The sequence below is a fragment of the Mustela nivalis genome, assembly GCF_964662115.1.
Source record: "Mustela nivalis genome assembly, chromosome: 2".
In the NCBI taxonomy this organism is placed as follows: Eukaryota; Metazoa; Chordata; class Mammalia; order Carnivora; family Mustelidae; genus Mustela; species Mustela nivalis.
This window is the reverse complement of record NC_139021.1, coordinates 63,027,688-63,046,031: the sequence shown is the minus strand read 5'-3', so window position 1 is coordinate 63,046,031 and position 18,344 is coordinate 63,027,688. Positions and strand designations below refer to the sequence as shown.

The 18,344-nt window shown below is 39.4% G+C and overlaps 1 protein-coding gene across 5 annotated transcripts in view; it reads left to right on the top strand.

Annotated features, from left to right (window-relative positions):
* Positions 1 to 18,344, top strand: part of PREX2 (phosphatidylinositol-3,4,5-trisphosphate dependent Rac exchange factor 2) — a 306,318-nt gene that overhangs the window by 254,962 nt on the left and 33,012 nt on the right. For all 5 annotated transcript variants that reach the window (XM_082721198.1, XM_082721202.1, XM_082721201.1 and 2 more), the window contains 2 exons: positions 1,505 to 1,571; positions 1,825 to 2,015. In XM_082721198.1, the coding sequence (XP_082577324.1) occupies positions 1,505 to 1,571; positions 1,825 to 2,015 (258 nt within the window). The remainder of the gene's footprint in view (positions 1 to 1,504; positions 1,572 to 1,824; positions 2,016 to 18,344) is intronic.

Sequence of the window (18,344 nt, the reverse complement as noted above, 5' to 3'; positions counted from 1 at the left end):
AATCTTTAGGAGTTCAAATGAATATGAGGAATAATAACCTAACTTTGGATGCAGAACTGCTTTTAAATTTTTGTTCTTGTTTGAGTTTGCATTTGAGAGATAAGCTAATTCTCAGTAAGACTGAGCCTGATTTTCATTTTGGAAGTGACTCCTAAAGTTTTCCTAATTTAAAGTGTAAAAATTGATTAAGCCATGCTACTTTATTTTAAAAAGACAAAAACACTAGGTATAGTGCTAATGGGAATAGCCATGTATGTGTGTGCACGTGCGCATGCGTGCATAGAAGGGGACTCTGGACATAAAGGTCTCTCTCACTGATTTTGCCCACTACTACTCATGCATTTGATAATAACTGGATGGTATTTTGAGGTTCTAAATGGTGCTCCAAAACATCAGTCTCATCAGTTTTATTCTGATATCTTGTCTGACAATCATTCTAATACTGTGGAACTTATTTTGGTACATTGATACTAAGTGTTCACATCTTGAAAATAATTTCACTTCATCAAAAATAAATAGTAGATGAAATTTAACTTAAGTGTATCCTGTCTTCAGGGGTCATTTCCTTACAATTTCATCTTAGTATTGAGCCAAGAGCTAAGCAAAACTCAGCAAAATTCTTTGGAAATTGCGTTTAATTATTGCAGATCACTAAGATTCAATTTCCGGTATTTAAAATACTTGGTACCGCATTACATCCTGGTGACAAAGAGAAAGAGTATGCTTGAAGAGGGTCTAACTTCCAGTCTGAGCCTAGCTTAGTAAATAAAAGAATTCAACTCAGTACTCGGTTTAAAATTAGTTTTTTGAGTATTACTTTTATAATCTGGCCCAATGAATGAAAACTAGATAATATTCGCCAGTAGTCACAAGAAAATATTATCTCTTCAACTTTTGTGATAATATTAATTATGGAAAATATTAGTGAGCACTTACTCTGTGCTATGTACTATTCTCAAGGTTTTATTTGCATTAACTCATTTAATCTTCTTAGCAGGCTTGTGAAGTAGAAGATAATGTTATCCCCAAATTACGAAAGAGGAAATTGAGGCATACACAAATTAAGTAATGTCTCTGAGACCACACAGCGTGTAATGGAGCTGGTGGTAGCTTTAGTTCTTTTCTTTTCTTTTCTTTTTTTAATTTTTTAAGATTTATTTGAGAGAGAGCATGTGGGAGGCAGGTGGGTGGGGAGGGAGAGAAAGAATCTCAAGCAGACTCCCTGCTGAATTCAGAGCTGGAAGCAGGGGCTCCATCTCACAACCCTGAGACCATGACCTCAGCCAAAATTGAGTCAGACACTCAACTGACTGAGCCACACAGGTGCTTCATTAGGCATTTTCTACTAACAGAAGACTATTGACTGTTTTTGCATTCCCACCCATACTAGCGTGCAACTTGTTTATTCATCAGTCTTCAAAAGGAAATCAGTGAAACTTGCACATCTTTATGCATTTCAGTGTTTCTAGCAATAAATGACCATCTATTCCTTGGATTCTTTCAGGGCCTTCTACTTGGACAAGTCAAACTCACCACCCAACTCCACATCCAAGGCTGCCTATGTAGATAAGGTAAAAAGAGATGACTTCATTTGTTGATGCTTTGCTGTTCACAGAGCTCCCTTATTTATTTTTTTCCACTGTTGTTCTTAGATAATCTGTAGTTCTTAGACAAATATCTATAGCCTCCAAAGCTGTTACCTCCACAAGGAAGATATTTTAGACTCTTCATTAAACCTTTTAACAATGGTGGACTGTAGCCCATCGACAAGCATTTCTTCCTACGGATGTGTGGAGCTTTATGTTCGTCGCTTTTTTTCCGCAGCTAATGAGGCCTCTCAATGCTCTGGATGAACTTTATCGGCTGGTAGCCTCGTTTATCAGATCCAAGCGTACCGCTGCCTGCGCAAACACAGCCTGCAGCGCGTCGGGGGTGGGGCTGCTGTCTGTGTCCTCGGAGCTGTGCTCCCGGCTGGGGGCCTGCCACATCATCATGTGTAACAGCGGCGTGCACAGGTATGTCACCTGCCCTGCCATGTCAGCCTCTCTCGGGCCCAATTTCGTTTGGAGGTTCTTGCTTAAATTTTAGTTACAGGAAATGGTTACTGGAAACATTCAGAGGACTTGGGTGTATTTGGAATGAGATTTGGGAAATCAGATCATGGAGACACCGTGTTTTCTGGCTTCACTTTTATGTTTGGTGGCTGGTGATTCATACAAGTGAATGCAATCCCACATTTATATCACTGTAGCTTATCTGCCCAGAATCTTATCACCCTGGCATTTATATTACAAGATATTTATACTTTAGGTACAAACTTGTACATCCATTATCTTCATTGTAGGAACTTGCCAGGCTGGAAAGTAGCTAAGCAAAACTTTTTTCACTGTACTTCATGGACCTTCCATCTTCGCTGGTTTGGGTTTCTGTATTCAGTGATTGTGAGGTGGGTGCTGCCTTGAGGATACCACAGCCTTTCTACTTTTGGCAAAATTGGGTCCAGAAGCCCACACAATATGCATTCCTGGAAATGGAAGAGGAAATCTTAGATGGGTCCAGTGCAGGTGGTTTTTCTTAGGCAGCTGTGCTCAGTCTGGGGTGGCCAAAGTAGGCTTAGGAACTCATACGGCTGCATCAGCTACAAAATGGGGGTGTAGGAGCCCGTGTCGGGTCCTTCCCCATGACCACATGCTCCTCCTCTGTCACCTCACCATTTTCACAAGGAAGTGAAACCATAAAGCAGAATGTGGTCCTCATTGCAATCTGAGTAGGCAAATAGTGTCCTGTCACCCACCATAGTCTCTTCCTGGAACTGGGCCAGTTAGATTTTGAGATTGGTGTTATTGTTTAGTCAGATTTACTTGGTACTGGACCTCTGTAAAGGACGGCAGTTGGACTATTAGCTGTGTGACATCACAAAGCAATGATGCTCATGTTAGAGGCATAAATATGGCATGACAGTATGAACAACAGATAACAAAAAAATAAGAAGAAGATATAATAAGATAACAGAATAGGAATAAATAGACCTCCACTGCAAGAAAATGTAAATGACCTCAGAAAGTTACAGCCAAAAACCAAGGTGCAGATGGAAAACAGATCTCTGTGATGGGGAAACCTTTCCCTAAAGAAGGTGATGTTTGAACTGGGTTTTGATGAGTCAGGGTGAAGAGGTAAAAAGTGGGAGAAAAATGATCTGAGGCAGCAGGTTCTCATCTGTAAAATTCCATTTCAATTTGGTATGCCTGGATCCCAGTCTTACGCAGCGTGTTCTTGCTTACAAAGTATGGCAAGACCTTATTTCTCTGAAAGGAGTATTATATTCTGTGGTTGAAAAAATATACAGAATTTTCTCCTTTATTTTAATGGCTGTGTACTACTCTGTGCTCTAATGCAAGCTGTAATAAGCCTAATTGAAAATATCGTCTGCAACCAAATGAATAAAATATTATTTCATAATTTGTTTACTAGCTGAGAAGTGATCTCTCCCTTCTGATCAACTTGTGTTCACTTCTTCTGTTCCCACTTATTCATTTATGCATTCATTATTCATTCACTCAATAAATATGCATTGAGCACCAATTACGTGCCAGCCCTGGTCTAGTTGCTGGAGGTACAGGATTGAAAAATTAAAGTCTCTGTTCTCAAACAGAGTGCATCCTGTTGGGGGTAACAGATGATAATGTAAATAAATACATATGTAATGTGGTAAATGGAATAAATAGAAAAAAGAACAGAAGTCAGAGGGGTAGAAGGGGGGGTAGTACCATCCAACAAGGGATTTCATCAGAGACTTGTGTGAAATGAAGGAGTGATATTTATGCAAATATCTCAAAGAAAGAACATTCTATCTTGGGGAGCAGCAATGCAAATGTGGGAGCTCAAGGAACGGCATCAAGGCCATTGTGGCCTCAGCCAAGTGTCATTTCCTTGAATATTATTGTTCTTATCTCACCCTGGTGCAAGAGCATAGCTGTCTGAGGACTGGATGCACCATGACCACGAAGGCACTTCAGACTTCGAAACTACAAGCATACCCTCTTACCTCAACATTAATTTGCTGAAAGTTAATGCAATTAAATCTGCATTTAATCCTAGAACCATGACAAGGTTGTCCCAGTTATTCTCTCTGCTACCCCATGAGCAGTTTTAGAACCTGACAAATGTTACCTGGGAGAAATAGATTGATGGCCTACAGCTGTTTTATAATTACCATAATCACTGGTTGGTGTGTTGAGACCACACGGAATGTTGAAATTTCAAAGTAGTTTGATTTTTTCCATTTCTACTGTTCAAAATAAATGTAGCTTTAGTTAGTTCATTTCAGACATTTACTGAGGTATAGATAGCCACAAATACTCCATGACAAATGCTGAATTTAAAGTTAACACTAGTTGAAAATGGTACAGATTTATTTTTCTATTATGCAGAATAAAATGGGAGTTTAATATTATCTTTTAATCTCTCAGTAAAGGCTATGCTTACATTTTTCATGACAATAAAATGTGCTAACTTATATTGGATTTAGAAATCTCACCTAAAGACTGTTCTTAAAATAATTCTTCCATAATTATAATTCAGTCAGCTAGAGAGAAACCCAAGTAGATTCACACCTGAACATAGCATTGAGCATGGAGGCTTGCCTTCAGGTTCTGAAAAAGGGGAGAAGTTGACAGTGTGAATCAGAATAAATATTACACATACCCCTTTCATAATTTATGTTTAAAATCAATACAAGAAATGGTCAACAATATCGACGTTAGACAATTTCCTGCCTTTTCTGATTTTATTTGCAAAATAAACAGAATCTAAAATGTTTTTAGAGTATTGAATGATTCTGCGTCTGTTTGATATTAAAGAGAAGAATGTGGTTTTTCAGAATGAAAAGGCAGATTTAATTAGCATTAATGTCTAGATGTTTTAATGCCAACCTGAATTGGATGGCAGAGCTGCATACAGCAGTGAATGCAAGATTAGTAGGAATAGAATTCAGGATGAATTATTAAAATCTTCTCATAGCATTTAGCCTGGCTTTGTTTTTATTAAATTCTTTTCCCTCGGGAAATCCTTTGTGTGTATTACAATTCTACTGATGAACTTCCCAGCCCACACTCTCTTAACTATTCACTTGTATCCTTTATCTTCATTGCTATTGGACCGTGCGAGAATAGGACTGTCTCTTCTTAAAGACAGGTTTTTGCCTTTTGAACAATGTAAACTTGATATTAAAGGTAGCTTAGCAAATGGAACATTTTTATATAATGTCTTCCCCTGACATGACTTCTTTCATGTTCATTTTGTGTCTTCTCTTGCCATGTCCATCAAACAGCACACATTGGAACCTGGTTTTATTAGTAAATAGAGATCAACAACCTGCTTTATGCTCAAAACAACTGTCTGTATTTCCAAAATGTACACATAAACTTTCTCATTATCATTTTCATTGGTTACATGGTTAATCCAAGCAGTCGCTGTGCTATGGTTTACGAAACGATCACTTTAGTGGTTTATCTTCCTTGTCCATTGCCTGAGAGGCTTGCAAGAGAGGCTGTTTCATTATGTAGCTGTTCAGATTTCCATTTTATTTTCTATTAAATTAAAAGAAAAACAAAAATATCCTCCAGTTAGAATTACTAGGTCAAGGAGTTTAAACCTTTGTGGTCAATAATATATCTTGTTCAGGTTCTTGAAAGGATTGTCCTCATGGACAACACAACCAGCAGGTTAGATGGCTGTGTAGCATTTTCACCCTTTCCTGGTCTGCAGAGGGTTCTTATCCATTTATCTATGGTGCTTCTCTCCTAGATGTACAATGATACGTCACTAGCGCTTTAGTTTATAGTTCTGTGATTAACAAATACAAACATTGGAATTGAATAGTTTTTTTGAATTTCCTTTTCAAAGATTTATGCCATACACTGTCTGGATATATGCTTTATAGACAGAATTGGTTTCTGCCAAACTGAACCTTTTTAAAATATTGAATCGGCCTGTGACTTTTCCAGTTCTCTCTTGTACTCCTGCCAGCTGCTGGTTGCAGGCAATCCAAAAGCATGCAAACAGGGATTCTCAATTTCCCTTTTATTTCACCCCACAGCATCCTTCCATCCAATGTGGTATTTCATTCCGCCGTAGTTCTTTATTCCCACCCCAGCTTAACAGCCAACTCTTTGTCTTTAACCAGTATACATCAGTATACTGCAAATGTTGCGAAACCTGAGTCTTTCTGTGTCCAAAAACAAAGATATCGGTTTCTTCCCACCACATTATCTTCTGCTTCCTTCGCCACCAGGAACAAGTGGGTGGAATTTTCCAGGGCTACCTGAAAGGGTATGTCAAAGAAACTTCTAGTGAGGGCAGGCAATCTGGGATCACAGGTTTTCCCTCTAAGGACTTGGTCCAAGGAGTTTTTGTCCTCGTACTCTCAGTATCTTTTAGTAGTTGGTTTTCAGTGATGTCAGAACTTGGTACAACCTCACTGGAAGTTGCATGAGGTGAGCATAGGCCTCGCGTGTAACTCGCCCTGTGATGTCTTTGAACCCAAACCTTGGAGATCTGTACATATAAATTACACTTTGTCTTCATGCTTTGTTGTGAGGACAGATGTCTTCCAGGAAACAATGGGCTGCGTTTTTAATGTACCTTGTACCTCACGTTCACTCCTCTAGTGGAATTTGAGACCAGCAGCACCAGGAAGGTCATACTGCGTCAGGGATTCTCCATACCCAGCCTTAGTCAGTGTCTTGTCTTCTGATTAGAAACCTGCATGGGGTTGGGGGTGGTGGGCCGCGGGGGAAGAACCCTGCATGGGGGTGAGAAAGAATCAGTCTGTGGCAAGGCCTACCTGTTCTCATTCTTTAAAAACATATTGATAAACATCAAGCTAGCTACTATCTGTGTATCACAGTGTTATACGTCTCTCTCTTTTTTTTAAAAAATAACTTGTAGAAATTAGTTTTAACATATATAAAGTTTTAGAACGCAAGGGCCACAAAAATGTGAAACTTCTAACTTAAGCGGGGTCTGTTCCCACGATGCTTTCCTTCGTTGGTTGTGGGGACCTTGAGACGTATTTTCGCACTTGACTGTATTACCAGTGGTGCTTAAATCTTCAGTCAGCCCTCTCTTCCCCTTCCCCGACAAGCACTTACATAATCCATCCTGTGATCACAGTCTAGGTCCCAAAGTATGACTATAAGCATTTCTTAGGAAAATGAAATCTTGGAGTTAAAATATAAAAACTGAAGAGAAATGTATTACTAGTTTGGTTCATCCAAGTTTTTATTTCAAATGAAGATGAACATGTAAGCAATTTTTTTTAGAGTTTTTAAATTTATTTGACAGAGACAGAGATCACAAGTAGGCAGAGAGGCAGGCAGAGAGAGAGAGGAAGCAGGCTCCCTGCCGAGCAGAGAGCCTGATGCGGGGCTCGATCCCAGGACCCTGAGATCATGACCTGAGTGAAGGCAGAGGCTTAACCCACTGAGCCACCCAGATACCCCAACCACTTTAAAACAAACAAACAAACAAACAAACTTTTTTTTCAGGTTACTATCAATTAGCAATTTTAGAAACCACTTTTATTTGAACTTTGAAGGACTTTCTTAGCAATGTTTTATTCTGTCATAAACGTGACATCAAAGGACAAATTGACAAATAGGCCCAGCTTCAGGAATGCAGAATCTTACAGAAGTGGGGCACTCAAGGTAACCTGACTTAGGTAATCAGAATCCTAATAGGGCAGATGATAAAGCTGCATCTTTTTCCATTGTGTGGTGAAAACATCAAGTAAAATGAGTAGATGTATTCTGGGGATTTCATCTGTACCTTATAGTCTAGGTATCAAACAGAAAAAAATTACTGTAATAAACAAATGTTGCTTTCAACCATACCCATTTCTCTTTTGCTCAAAAATTACTTGAGAGATTCAATAACAAGATGAGTAGAAATACTTGAATTTTAAATCTCCAGGAAAAACATTTTTGCTGGCTCATGGTCTCAGGATCATGATCCCAACAAGAAGTTCTAAAATTATGCTATGTAGGAATCTGAAGCACATTAGTCTAAAACACTACTTTCGTATATAAAGGTAGTAGTAGTAATGACAGAAATGACATTTAAAATTGCCATTAAATATAGCTGCAGTTATTATTTTTAACATTTACAATTTGATTTTATCAATGCAATTGTTCTCATTTGTTTGAAATCTAATAAAATCATTAATGTATCAAAACAAACAAAAAATATAAAATTGTTTAGAAGAGAAAAAATCAGAATCTATTAGGATGGAGCTCTGGGAGAAAGATAAAATATATTATACTCATGATAGGATTTAAGTATAAATCTTTATTACTCTGCCAAACTCATAGGAGCAGAGGATAGAATGGTGGTTAGCGTGGGCAGGTAGGAGGAGAAAATGGGGAGATGTTGGTCAAGGGATCCAGAGTTTCAATTATGCAAGAAGAATAAGTTCTGAAGATCTAATATACAACAGTGCGACTATAAGTAAAAACACTGTTTTGTATATTTGGACATTTGTGAGGAGGGTAGATCTTAAGTGTTTTTACTACCAAAAAAAAAAAAAAGAGGAAGAAGAAAAAATTTTGTGTGTGGTAATTGTGTGGGGTGATGGATATGTTGATCAACTTGTTTGGATGAATATTTCATAATGTATATGCATATGTAAATATATATCTATAAAATCATCAAATTATATATCTTGAACATACACAATTTTTTATTGTCTATTAAACCTCGGTAAAACTGGAGGGGAAACAAGAAAAAAACAAACCCAAAATTTCAAATTATGCTGATGTATAAAATAGGCAAATATACCTCCACAGTTTATACAAAATTATCCTAATTTTAAAAACCAGATAAATAATACAGGTATTTTAAGATTTTAAGAAATTCAAGTATTTCAAAAAAAAAAAGAAATTCAAGTATTTCAAAGATGATAGAAGTTTCATTCTTTATCTCTCTTTATCTTTTATAAAAATTCTTTACCTTAGAGGTGGGTCAGATTTGCATATATTTTTGTTTTGTTACTCTGACTTTTCTTTGTACTTGATATGAACCTTAATAAATTAGTATATTAAATTATTCTGTAATTTTAAAATGCCCATTGTTCTCTTCAAATTAGATTACTGTGAAAGAAGAATAAGACAGTAATTATGAGAGTGACTTACTGCAGTGGTTCTAGTTTTGACCTCCAATTACCACATGATATTGGCCTGACCAGCCTTAATTTCTGTACATAAAAACGAGAGCTTATACATGATTATCTTCCATCATTAAAACTGGGGAAGACTCGGTAATCTTAATACATTAAACATATCTTGATGAAAATAATCTAGAAGAGTGTATTTTTAAAAAATAAATTTTAATATAAGCTCTACACCCAATGTGGGGCTTGAACTCACAACCCCAAGATCAAGCGTTGTGTGCTCTACCACACACACTACTACCTGAGCCAGCCAAGCACCCTGATAAAAATAATCTAAATACATAATTATTAGTTAAATTTCATTAGTATTTGCCAAACCCAATTTTACTATTCGAGCATATTAGTAAAATTTAAGTATTTGCGTTACTAAATTTTATTTGTATTTAGCTATTTAAAAGTGTTAAATATAAAAATCTACTATACAAATTGTTAAAGAGAGCATGATTCTTCAAAATTTATTTCAAATAAGCTGAAGTTATTGTTTTTCCTAAACCTCCAAAATTATATTTAGAGCAAAATAAAATGCCAGTCACTCTCTGAAATGTGTTCCTGAGGGCTTCAAGGTTAGTGATTTTATAACCACTCTATTGTCATAAGTCAAAATTTCTGTCCTCCCGAGGAAGAAATACAGGTATCTCTGTATGAACCAGGAGCAGGTGGCGTGGAGAAAGTTGACAGAAGGAAGTGGCAATTTCTGCCTTTACGATGTGAAACTTAAATCGGTGGTAGGTCACCTAACATCGTCTGGAGGAATACAGATTGAAATCCTGTTAGGCGAGAAGGATGTAAGGTTAGACCTGCTGTAGGTTTTAAAGCATGACTCGTGCTTAGCAGGTGAAGGCAATGAAGGAAGATGGCTCAGTGGAAAAGAAAGGGATAAAAATACAGTGCTGAGATGGGTAACGGCGTACCACATGGGGGTGGTGACAGTAAGGAGTTTACTACTTCTGGGCAATGAAGTGAGAAAGGGCATGGTGGGGAGATGAAACCAGAAGAATGGAAGGGCCAGATAGCTAGGTTAAGGATTTGGGACTCCCTCCCTGGGGCCCCAGGAAGCCAATGAAGGGTTTTCAGCAAAATAATATTTGATTAGATTTTTAAAAGATTTTTATCTATTCAGGAATGCCTGGGTGGCTCAAAGGGCTAAGTGTCTGTCTTCAGCTCAGGTCATGATCCTGGGGTCCTGGGATCCAGTCCCACATCTGGCTTTTGGCTCAGCCAGGAGTCTAATTCTTCCTCAGCCTAGCACTCCCCCTGCTTGTGGTCTCTCATTCTTTCTCTAGCAGATAAGTAAATAATCTTTTTTAAAAAGATTTTATCCCCTATTCATTTATAAGTGGGGGTGGGGAGCAGAGGGAGAAGCAGACTCCACACTGAGCTGGGAGTCAGATGCAGGACTCAATCCCAGGATTCTGGGATCATGATCTGAACCCAAGACAGATGCTTAATACGCTAAACCACCCAAGCGCCCTAGAGTTTTGTTTTGTTTTTTTTTTTAAAGATGGCTGTCATGGTCTGTGATGGGACAAGGATGGAGACAGTGAGACAGCTGCAACTTCACAATAGTACAAGCAGAAATGAGGAGGTCGCAAACTGAGGCACTGGCAGAAGGTGGAAGAGAAAGGGGAGATGTGAATAGCATGAAATGCCAAGTAACAGAACTTAGATAATAGGTGAGAAATAGAGGAAAGGGGGAGAGGGAGAGATTTTGATGATTCCCCACATCCAGCTTGGTAAGATGGTGGGGATGGGGGTTGCCACAGGGACAATATGCATTGCTTAGGGGCATGGTGGAGAGGGATGTGGAATTTATCCATTACATATTGAGTTTAGATGTCCTTGGCGTCTCCTAGGGGATGTCTTTTGACAGATTTATAGTCAGCAAGAACTGAAGGTATATATATGCATAAATGGACATAATATAAGTGGGTACACACACACACACACACACACACACACAGAAAAGAGGCTATGGAAATACAGAGGTGTGTCACCTTCCAGAGGGGGTGGGGATCCTGGTGATTGGAACCAAAATGATGAGGGGACTACTAACTGAGATCAGTAGGTGACTTTATTTCTCACAGTCACTTCTTCTATACTTTACAAGATCTTGTTACAAACAGGATACAGTGATGTATACAAAGATGTACTTGTTTACAGGGTGTGAACTGCATGTGAGATGTGAACAACAACGATTATCTCTTAGCTTCAAACGAGGAGAGCAAGTTAATGATTCTTCACACTTATCAGATCCATCTATTCTAAAGGAGGACAGGAAAGCACTCTGGGGATCCTCCCGTATCTATTCCCGGCACCTGCCCAGGGAGACTTTTGCCCTCCATCTCCTGGAGTTTTCTCACAGAATCTGACAGAACACTAGCCACATGGGTGAGGATCTGGGTTGTGTTCCAACAGTTCCCCATTTTTTGTTTTTTAATTGCAACATCTTAAGAGCCAATTCCAAGCTAGATGCCTGTTGTTTGTTCACTTGTCGTTTGAGGAGACAGTACCCTATAAGTATTTTATATCCTAGAGAAATGTTGAAAGGGGTACCTTCATCATGAGGATGTTTTGGTCCCTCCTGCGTCCAAGGAGAGGGCATATGCATAGAATCATTTGTGTATATTATAGGTGACTTTCCACTTTACTGAACCAAGCATAAGAGTGGTATGAGGTATCCATGCCCAATATATATAATTTCTGCTTACCGCTGATGTACAGGTCAGGAGAGCAACCATAGCCAAAAACAAATTCTCGGGGATCTGTGCTTCTGGTAGATCGTAAAACTGCTTCTCCTTTAGCTGACAGGGCCTTAATCTGACCTCATGTGGGTGGATCAGTCTTACACTGATGTGGTCACCTGTGGTCTCTTCTTCAGAAGGGACAGCACATGCATCTTGTGAGTGACCTCCTTGTCTCTTGTGTCTCCAGATCTTTCTCGGAGATCGAGGGTGCAGTAGTTATCAGCAGGGTCAAGGGTCTTTCGGGGCCTGATGAGCCAAAGAGGAAGCCATGGTGTTTCGGAGGGTCCATCACTGGAATCTGAGGACGTAAGAGCAGACGCTCGGCCTTTTCTTAATAGGAGGCCAGGGAGCCATTCATTAAAAGATTTGAACCAAATACGAATAGATGCTCCAAGGGATTGCTGTGATTGTGAGAAGTGTTTTTCTGCTGCTGTCTGAACGTGGTCACCTTGGGATAAATTCAAAAAATTAAGAGTAGATAAAAAGAGTGCTAAAACAGCCTTGGAGGTTCCCCCTTTTTGCTTTTTAATAATTGCAGTTTTAGTGTACGATGAGCTCGTTCAACTATACCTTGTCCTTGTGGGTTATAAAGTATACCTGTAGTATGATGAATCTGCCGATCAGAAAAAAAGGCAATAAATTCATGGCTTGTGTAAGCCAGTGCATGACCAGTTTTGTGGTAGTAGGGACCCCCATAACACTAAAACATTGCAATAGAGTAGAGTGGACAGCAGTTAAGGACTTGGAGGATTGAGGAACTACCCAAAGAAATTTTAGAAAATGTATCAATAACAACATGTAAATAAGGTTGACGAGGGAAGAGATTGAAACGAGTTACATCCATCTGCCATAGTTCGTTGGCTTGTGAGCCACGAGGATTGGCTCCTGAAGGATGTGGGCGACAGGACAGGATTGAACAATGTTCGTTGCCCTTTGAAGTGGAATGCGGTAATGGTTATGCAGCCAATTAGCATTAGTATGTAAAACCAAGTGTTTATCTGCAGTGTTTCATCTGATGTGAAAATAGGACATGTCAGGATATCTGGTTGGCGGTTATCTTCTACCATGGGTCCTGGGAGAGAAGAATGGGTGACATAGAGAGGATGGGAATGTGATTGTACAAGGGACTGTAGTTTTGTGAGAAGATGTAACTATTTTTGTGTTGTAGGTATCTAAGCTGTTTCAATGGCGGGAAAGAGACCAACTACATAAGCAGAATCAGAGACAATAATAGGTGCGAAGATATACGAGTTAATAGAGCAGTAAGAATGAATATTTCTGCTTATTGTGCTGATGAATACTCGCTTTGAATTGAGAAGTTACGCCAGGTCCATGTATGCCCCCTTTTTCAGTAGAGGAGCTATCAATATAATACGTGGGAACACCTGGAGTTGTACTAGTTTTACAGACATTAGAAATTATAAATGATGTCTTTTTTAGGAAATCCCATAATATACTAGCAGTGTAATGGTTTCCAGTGGTTCTGGAGTATCCTGCTAAACCAAGGAGATGATCATTCATAGGGAATAGGGAAGAAAAATGTTTTATAGAAATAGGAAGAATGATAATGTGAGGGTCATATCCTTATATTTGAAGACATCTGGTTTGGGCAAGAATAATGAGATCTGCAAGGAGGTCAACATATGCAGTTAAAACCTTAGGAGCTCGGTGTTTCAAGTAGATCCATTCTAAAGAAGAGTCTTGTTGAGCTGTCACCCCCTAGGTGAATGGGGAGTAGGGAACAGAACCAGTACAGGGAATATAGGATCAAATGGACACAGGAACATTTGATGAAGGCATTCTTCAAGGAATTGAAGTTCCTGTGGTGTAAAGCTTCGAGGACTATCAAGGTTAATGTCTCCCTCAAGAGTGGCAAATAGATTTGTAAGTTGATATGTAGGAATACCCAACATTGGGCATAACCAATTAATATCTAATGATTTTTGAAAATCATTTAGAGTACTTAAAGTATCTCTATCAATGGAGAACTTTTGAGGACCAATGGTGGTACATTCTATAATACGATCTAATTAGAAGAAGGGTAGAGTAAATTGTACCTTTTCAGGAGCTATTATAAGACCAGCCTATTGTGGGTACTGTTGTATGTTTGAAAACAATTGATGTAAGACCTCTGGAGTTGGGGCTGCTAGTACGATATCATCCATGTAATAGATAATGTAACATGTGGGATATAACTGTCAAGAGGGCTCAAGAATTTTTCCTACAACATACTGGCACATTGTAGGAGAGTTAGTCATGCCTTGAGGGAGAACTTTACATTGAAATCTTTGTAAAGGTCCCTTTTGGTTTACTGTTGGAATTGAAAACGCAAAATGCTCTTTGTCTGAGGGGTGGAGAGGAATAGTGTAAAAGCAGTCTTGTAAATCCAAAACTGCTGAAGGCCATTTATAGACATACAAGAGGGAGCAGGAAGTCCTAGTTGTAATGCACCTATAATTACCATTGCAGCATTAATATTATGGAGATATATTAATAATCTTCATTTGCCTGACCTTTTGTTTATAACAAAAATTAGAGAATTCCAAGGAGAAAAAGAAGGTTCAATATGTACTTTTTCTAATTGTTCTTGAACTAAGTCTTTTAGAGCCTTCATTTTTCTAATGTGAGGGGCCATTGAGGGGTCCAAATAGGCTTGTTACTTTTCCAGGTGATTGGAATTAGTGAAAGGGCTTTATCAACCCCAATGCCCCCTATATAAAACCCAGCCCAGCATAAGTATTATTAAGGTTAAGATCTATAGGTTCAGGCACCTTTGTAAATTTTTACCTAAGCCTTTCCCAGGAATATGCCCCATGTTTTTCATCATGTTTTTTTACAATTGAGGATGTAGGTATGAGAATTTCAGCATCCCATTGTTGTAAAAGATCTCGTCCCCAGAGATTAATGGGTACGAGAGCAATGTAGGGTTGAATATGACCTTGTAATCCCTCTGGGCCCCTAAGGGACAGAGGTCGGCTGCTTTGTCTCAATTGTTGAGTAATTACATAGCCAAGACCTTCAAGGGCATAATCAGCAGGCACTGTAGGCCATTGGCATGGCCAACATTGGCAAGAAATGATAGAGATATTTGCTCCAGAATCTAAAAGCCCTTCAAATATTCATCCCTTAATAGAAAGCTTCATTTGAGGTCAACTTCCTTCAAATAGTTTCTTAGAAAAATGAATCTTTTTATTAGTACTGCAGAATCCTCCTTCCCTGAAGTTTGAAGATTCAGTAGGCATAATATAGGGAAGTAACAAAAGTTGGACAACGTGTTCACCCACTGAAAAGGTCCAAGGAACAGTGACAGAAACCATAATTTGAATCTCACCATAGTAATTGGAGTTGATAACTCCAGTATGTAGTGTAACTCCTTTCATAATTACACTGCTTCATCCAAGCAGGAAACCAACCATATTTAGGGGTATAGGTCCTTATAGGTTTGTTGACAATTTATAAGGACATTGAGATGGATTTATTAAACCAGGCTTAGGGAAATATATCAAGAGCAGTGCTCCCCTGTGTAGTAGAGACTAAATCTGTTATTGAGAGTCACTACTGGGTACAGACTGAATAGGACAGTTCCGTGGCCCCACATTTATTGGGGCCTGGGGTTGGCCCCTTAGGGAGTTTCCCTGATGAGGGCTCCACAAAGGATTTCCATCTTTATAGGTTTTTTACTTACATTCTTTAACCCAATGTTTGCCTCTTCGACAGCAGGGACCAACAGTAGGGGGCTGAATCTTGGATTTATTCAGGCGATTGGCAGGAGAGGGAGCAACCAAACAGGGAGGGAGGTGGTACTGTTTTTTTATATATCCTGTTTGTCCACAATTAAAACATTTTCTTTGTAATTGTTTTTGAACAGCCATGGTTTTTAATGCTGTTATTTGGGCCTGATATTTAAAGAATCCTACATTGCGACAAGCCTTTAAATAATCCAAGACATTGCCAGATTCTCTAAGAGGTCCCATCAGGTCCTGGCGATCTTCATTAGCATGATCATACGCTAGTTGTCTTAAGAGTATTTCCTGAATTTGTTCTCTTACCTGCTTTTCCAATGATTCTTTTAATTTGCCTATAAAATCAATGTATGGCCCTTTAGGCCCTTTTTGTATTTTTGTAGCTGGTAATATAATCGGTACCCAAATTCATTTTTTGCCGGGCTGTAGGGCCACTTCAAGTACGTGGGGAAGGGCTGCAGGAGGAATGTTATGAGTTTGATGATTAGAAGTCATCCAAGCTCCTGTTCCCGTGAGCGTATCATAAGTGACAGCTGCGACATTCCCTCTCTGACCTAAGTTCCTAACCTTTTCATGTGCCTTCTCAGAAAGTCACATTTTCCATTGTAGAAATTCAGAAGGTTAGTACCATTTTGGCTCTGAGATAAAAATCATAGGGAATCCAGTGGGTGCTATTGTTCCAACTGGATAAATATTCATAACGAAAGGAGAAGAAGGCTGGTACATAGAACATGCCTTTTTAAATTCCCTTACAGTCTCCATCGGCTTCAAGTATTTGGCCCATTAGTATGAAAAGTTACAGGGAAAACTAAGTGCAGCTCATGGGGACCAGACAGTGTAGAAATAGAATTGTGTTTTCTAAGTTTTGTTGGTCTCATCCAACCCAGTGTCATCTCCCTCATCCCCAAAGAGGTCTGCTGCTATTTCCTCATCCTCATCCTGGGAGGGAATCAGAGGTGCGGTGGCCAAAGGAGAAACATGGCATTTGTCATTTTCACTGAAAAATATTTTTTACTTTCAGGTTGAATTCGTCGGGTTGTTTCATCATCTAACGCATACATATGCAGAGAGGCGGCTGTTTCAGCCTTAACATCCTCTTCCTTAACGTTCCCCTCCAAGATTAAAATTACTGTTTTTTACCAACACCCATGTAACCCAAAACTCCACCGGAGTTTTTTCACCTTGTCTATAAGCCTTTTCCATATTATGGTGTGTGTGCTCCCAAATTGCCTCTTCCAAGGTTCCTTCACCAGGAAACCAAGGATTACATTCACAGATAGCATCCAAACAAGTTCTTAACTGACATCTGGATACTCGACTGCCTCCCCGAGATAAAAAGTGTTTTATTAATGCTAGAAAAGGCTGGGCACGACTTTGATTCTGCCCCATCGTTCTCATTTACTCCTTCTGTGAGGGCCTCCGGATCACTGGGCGACAGTTCATCAATTTCAGGTCCCTGTTCAGGTGCCACTCATCACCTTCGTGAGGTGGGGATCCTGGTGACTGGAGTTGAAATGATGAGGGGACTACTGACTGATGATCAGTAGACGACTTTATTTCACTTCGTTTATAACTTTACAAGATCCGGTTATAGTGACTTATAGAAAGAAATATGTACTTACTTACAGGATGTGAACTGTGTTTGGGATGCGAGCTACGCGCAGGGTGTGGGCTACAGGCAAGCGACAGGTGAACAACAACGATTATCTCTTAGCTTCAAACGCTGACAGCAAGTTAATGATTCTTCACACTTATCAGATGGCGAACAGGAAAGCACTCTGGGGATCCTCCCATGTGTCCGCCTGGGCGCCAGCCCGGGGAGACTTTTGCCCTGCAGCAACTGGAGTTTTCTTACAGGATCCAACACGTGCCCAGTCACATTGGCAAGGATCCAGGTTGTGTTCCAAAAGAGGTGGGGTGACTCTTGAGAATAGGGAGTATGTATGAGTACAGGGAGATTGGAGAGGGGGACTATGTCAGAGAAGGCTTCACAGAGAGCAGGTTTAAAACATTACTAAGAATTTTCTGGGAATATACTTCAGGTGTTAGAAACAAGGAAGAGATATTCCAGGAAAAGGGGCAGAGGTGTGAGAAAAAGAATAATTAGCTGCCAACCATGGACATTGAGAAATGATCACCAGGGAACGTGTGTGGCGTGTTAATCTTCTCTGGTTCTCCACTGCCCCATCCTCTGTGAGCCCTGATTAAGAGGAACAACCAAGAAGGAGCCTCAGAATAAAACACTGAAGGAAGGATCCTTTAGAAAGTTATGAAACTTACTGAAACAAAGCTTTATTCAGTGACTCAGGTAACAGATCAAAGAGAAAATAGTTATATAGAGCATCAGAGAATTGGGGAGACAGATGAAAATCACATGCTGGACCCCCGCAAGTGTTGGTGTCATCAAAGGATCTACAGAGTAAGGACAAAAGGCAGACAGCAAAGTAGAGGAGATGAGGCTAGAGAGGGAGTGTTGGAGAGCTTTGGGCAGCTGGGAAAGGTACCCAATCTATGCAGTTAAATCCTTCAGAACGAAACAGAAATGAAATACATTGGTGAAACAGTCCAGGCTGAAACATTTAAAATGCAGAAAAGCAGATTCAAACCTGGTGGCTATGGTAATTAAGGTCC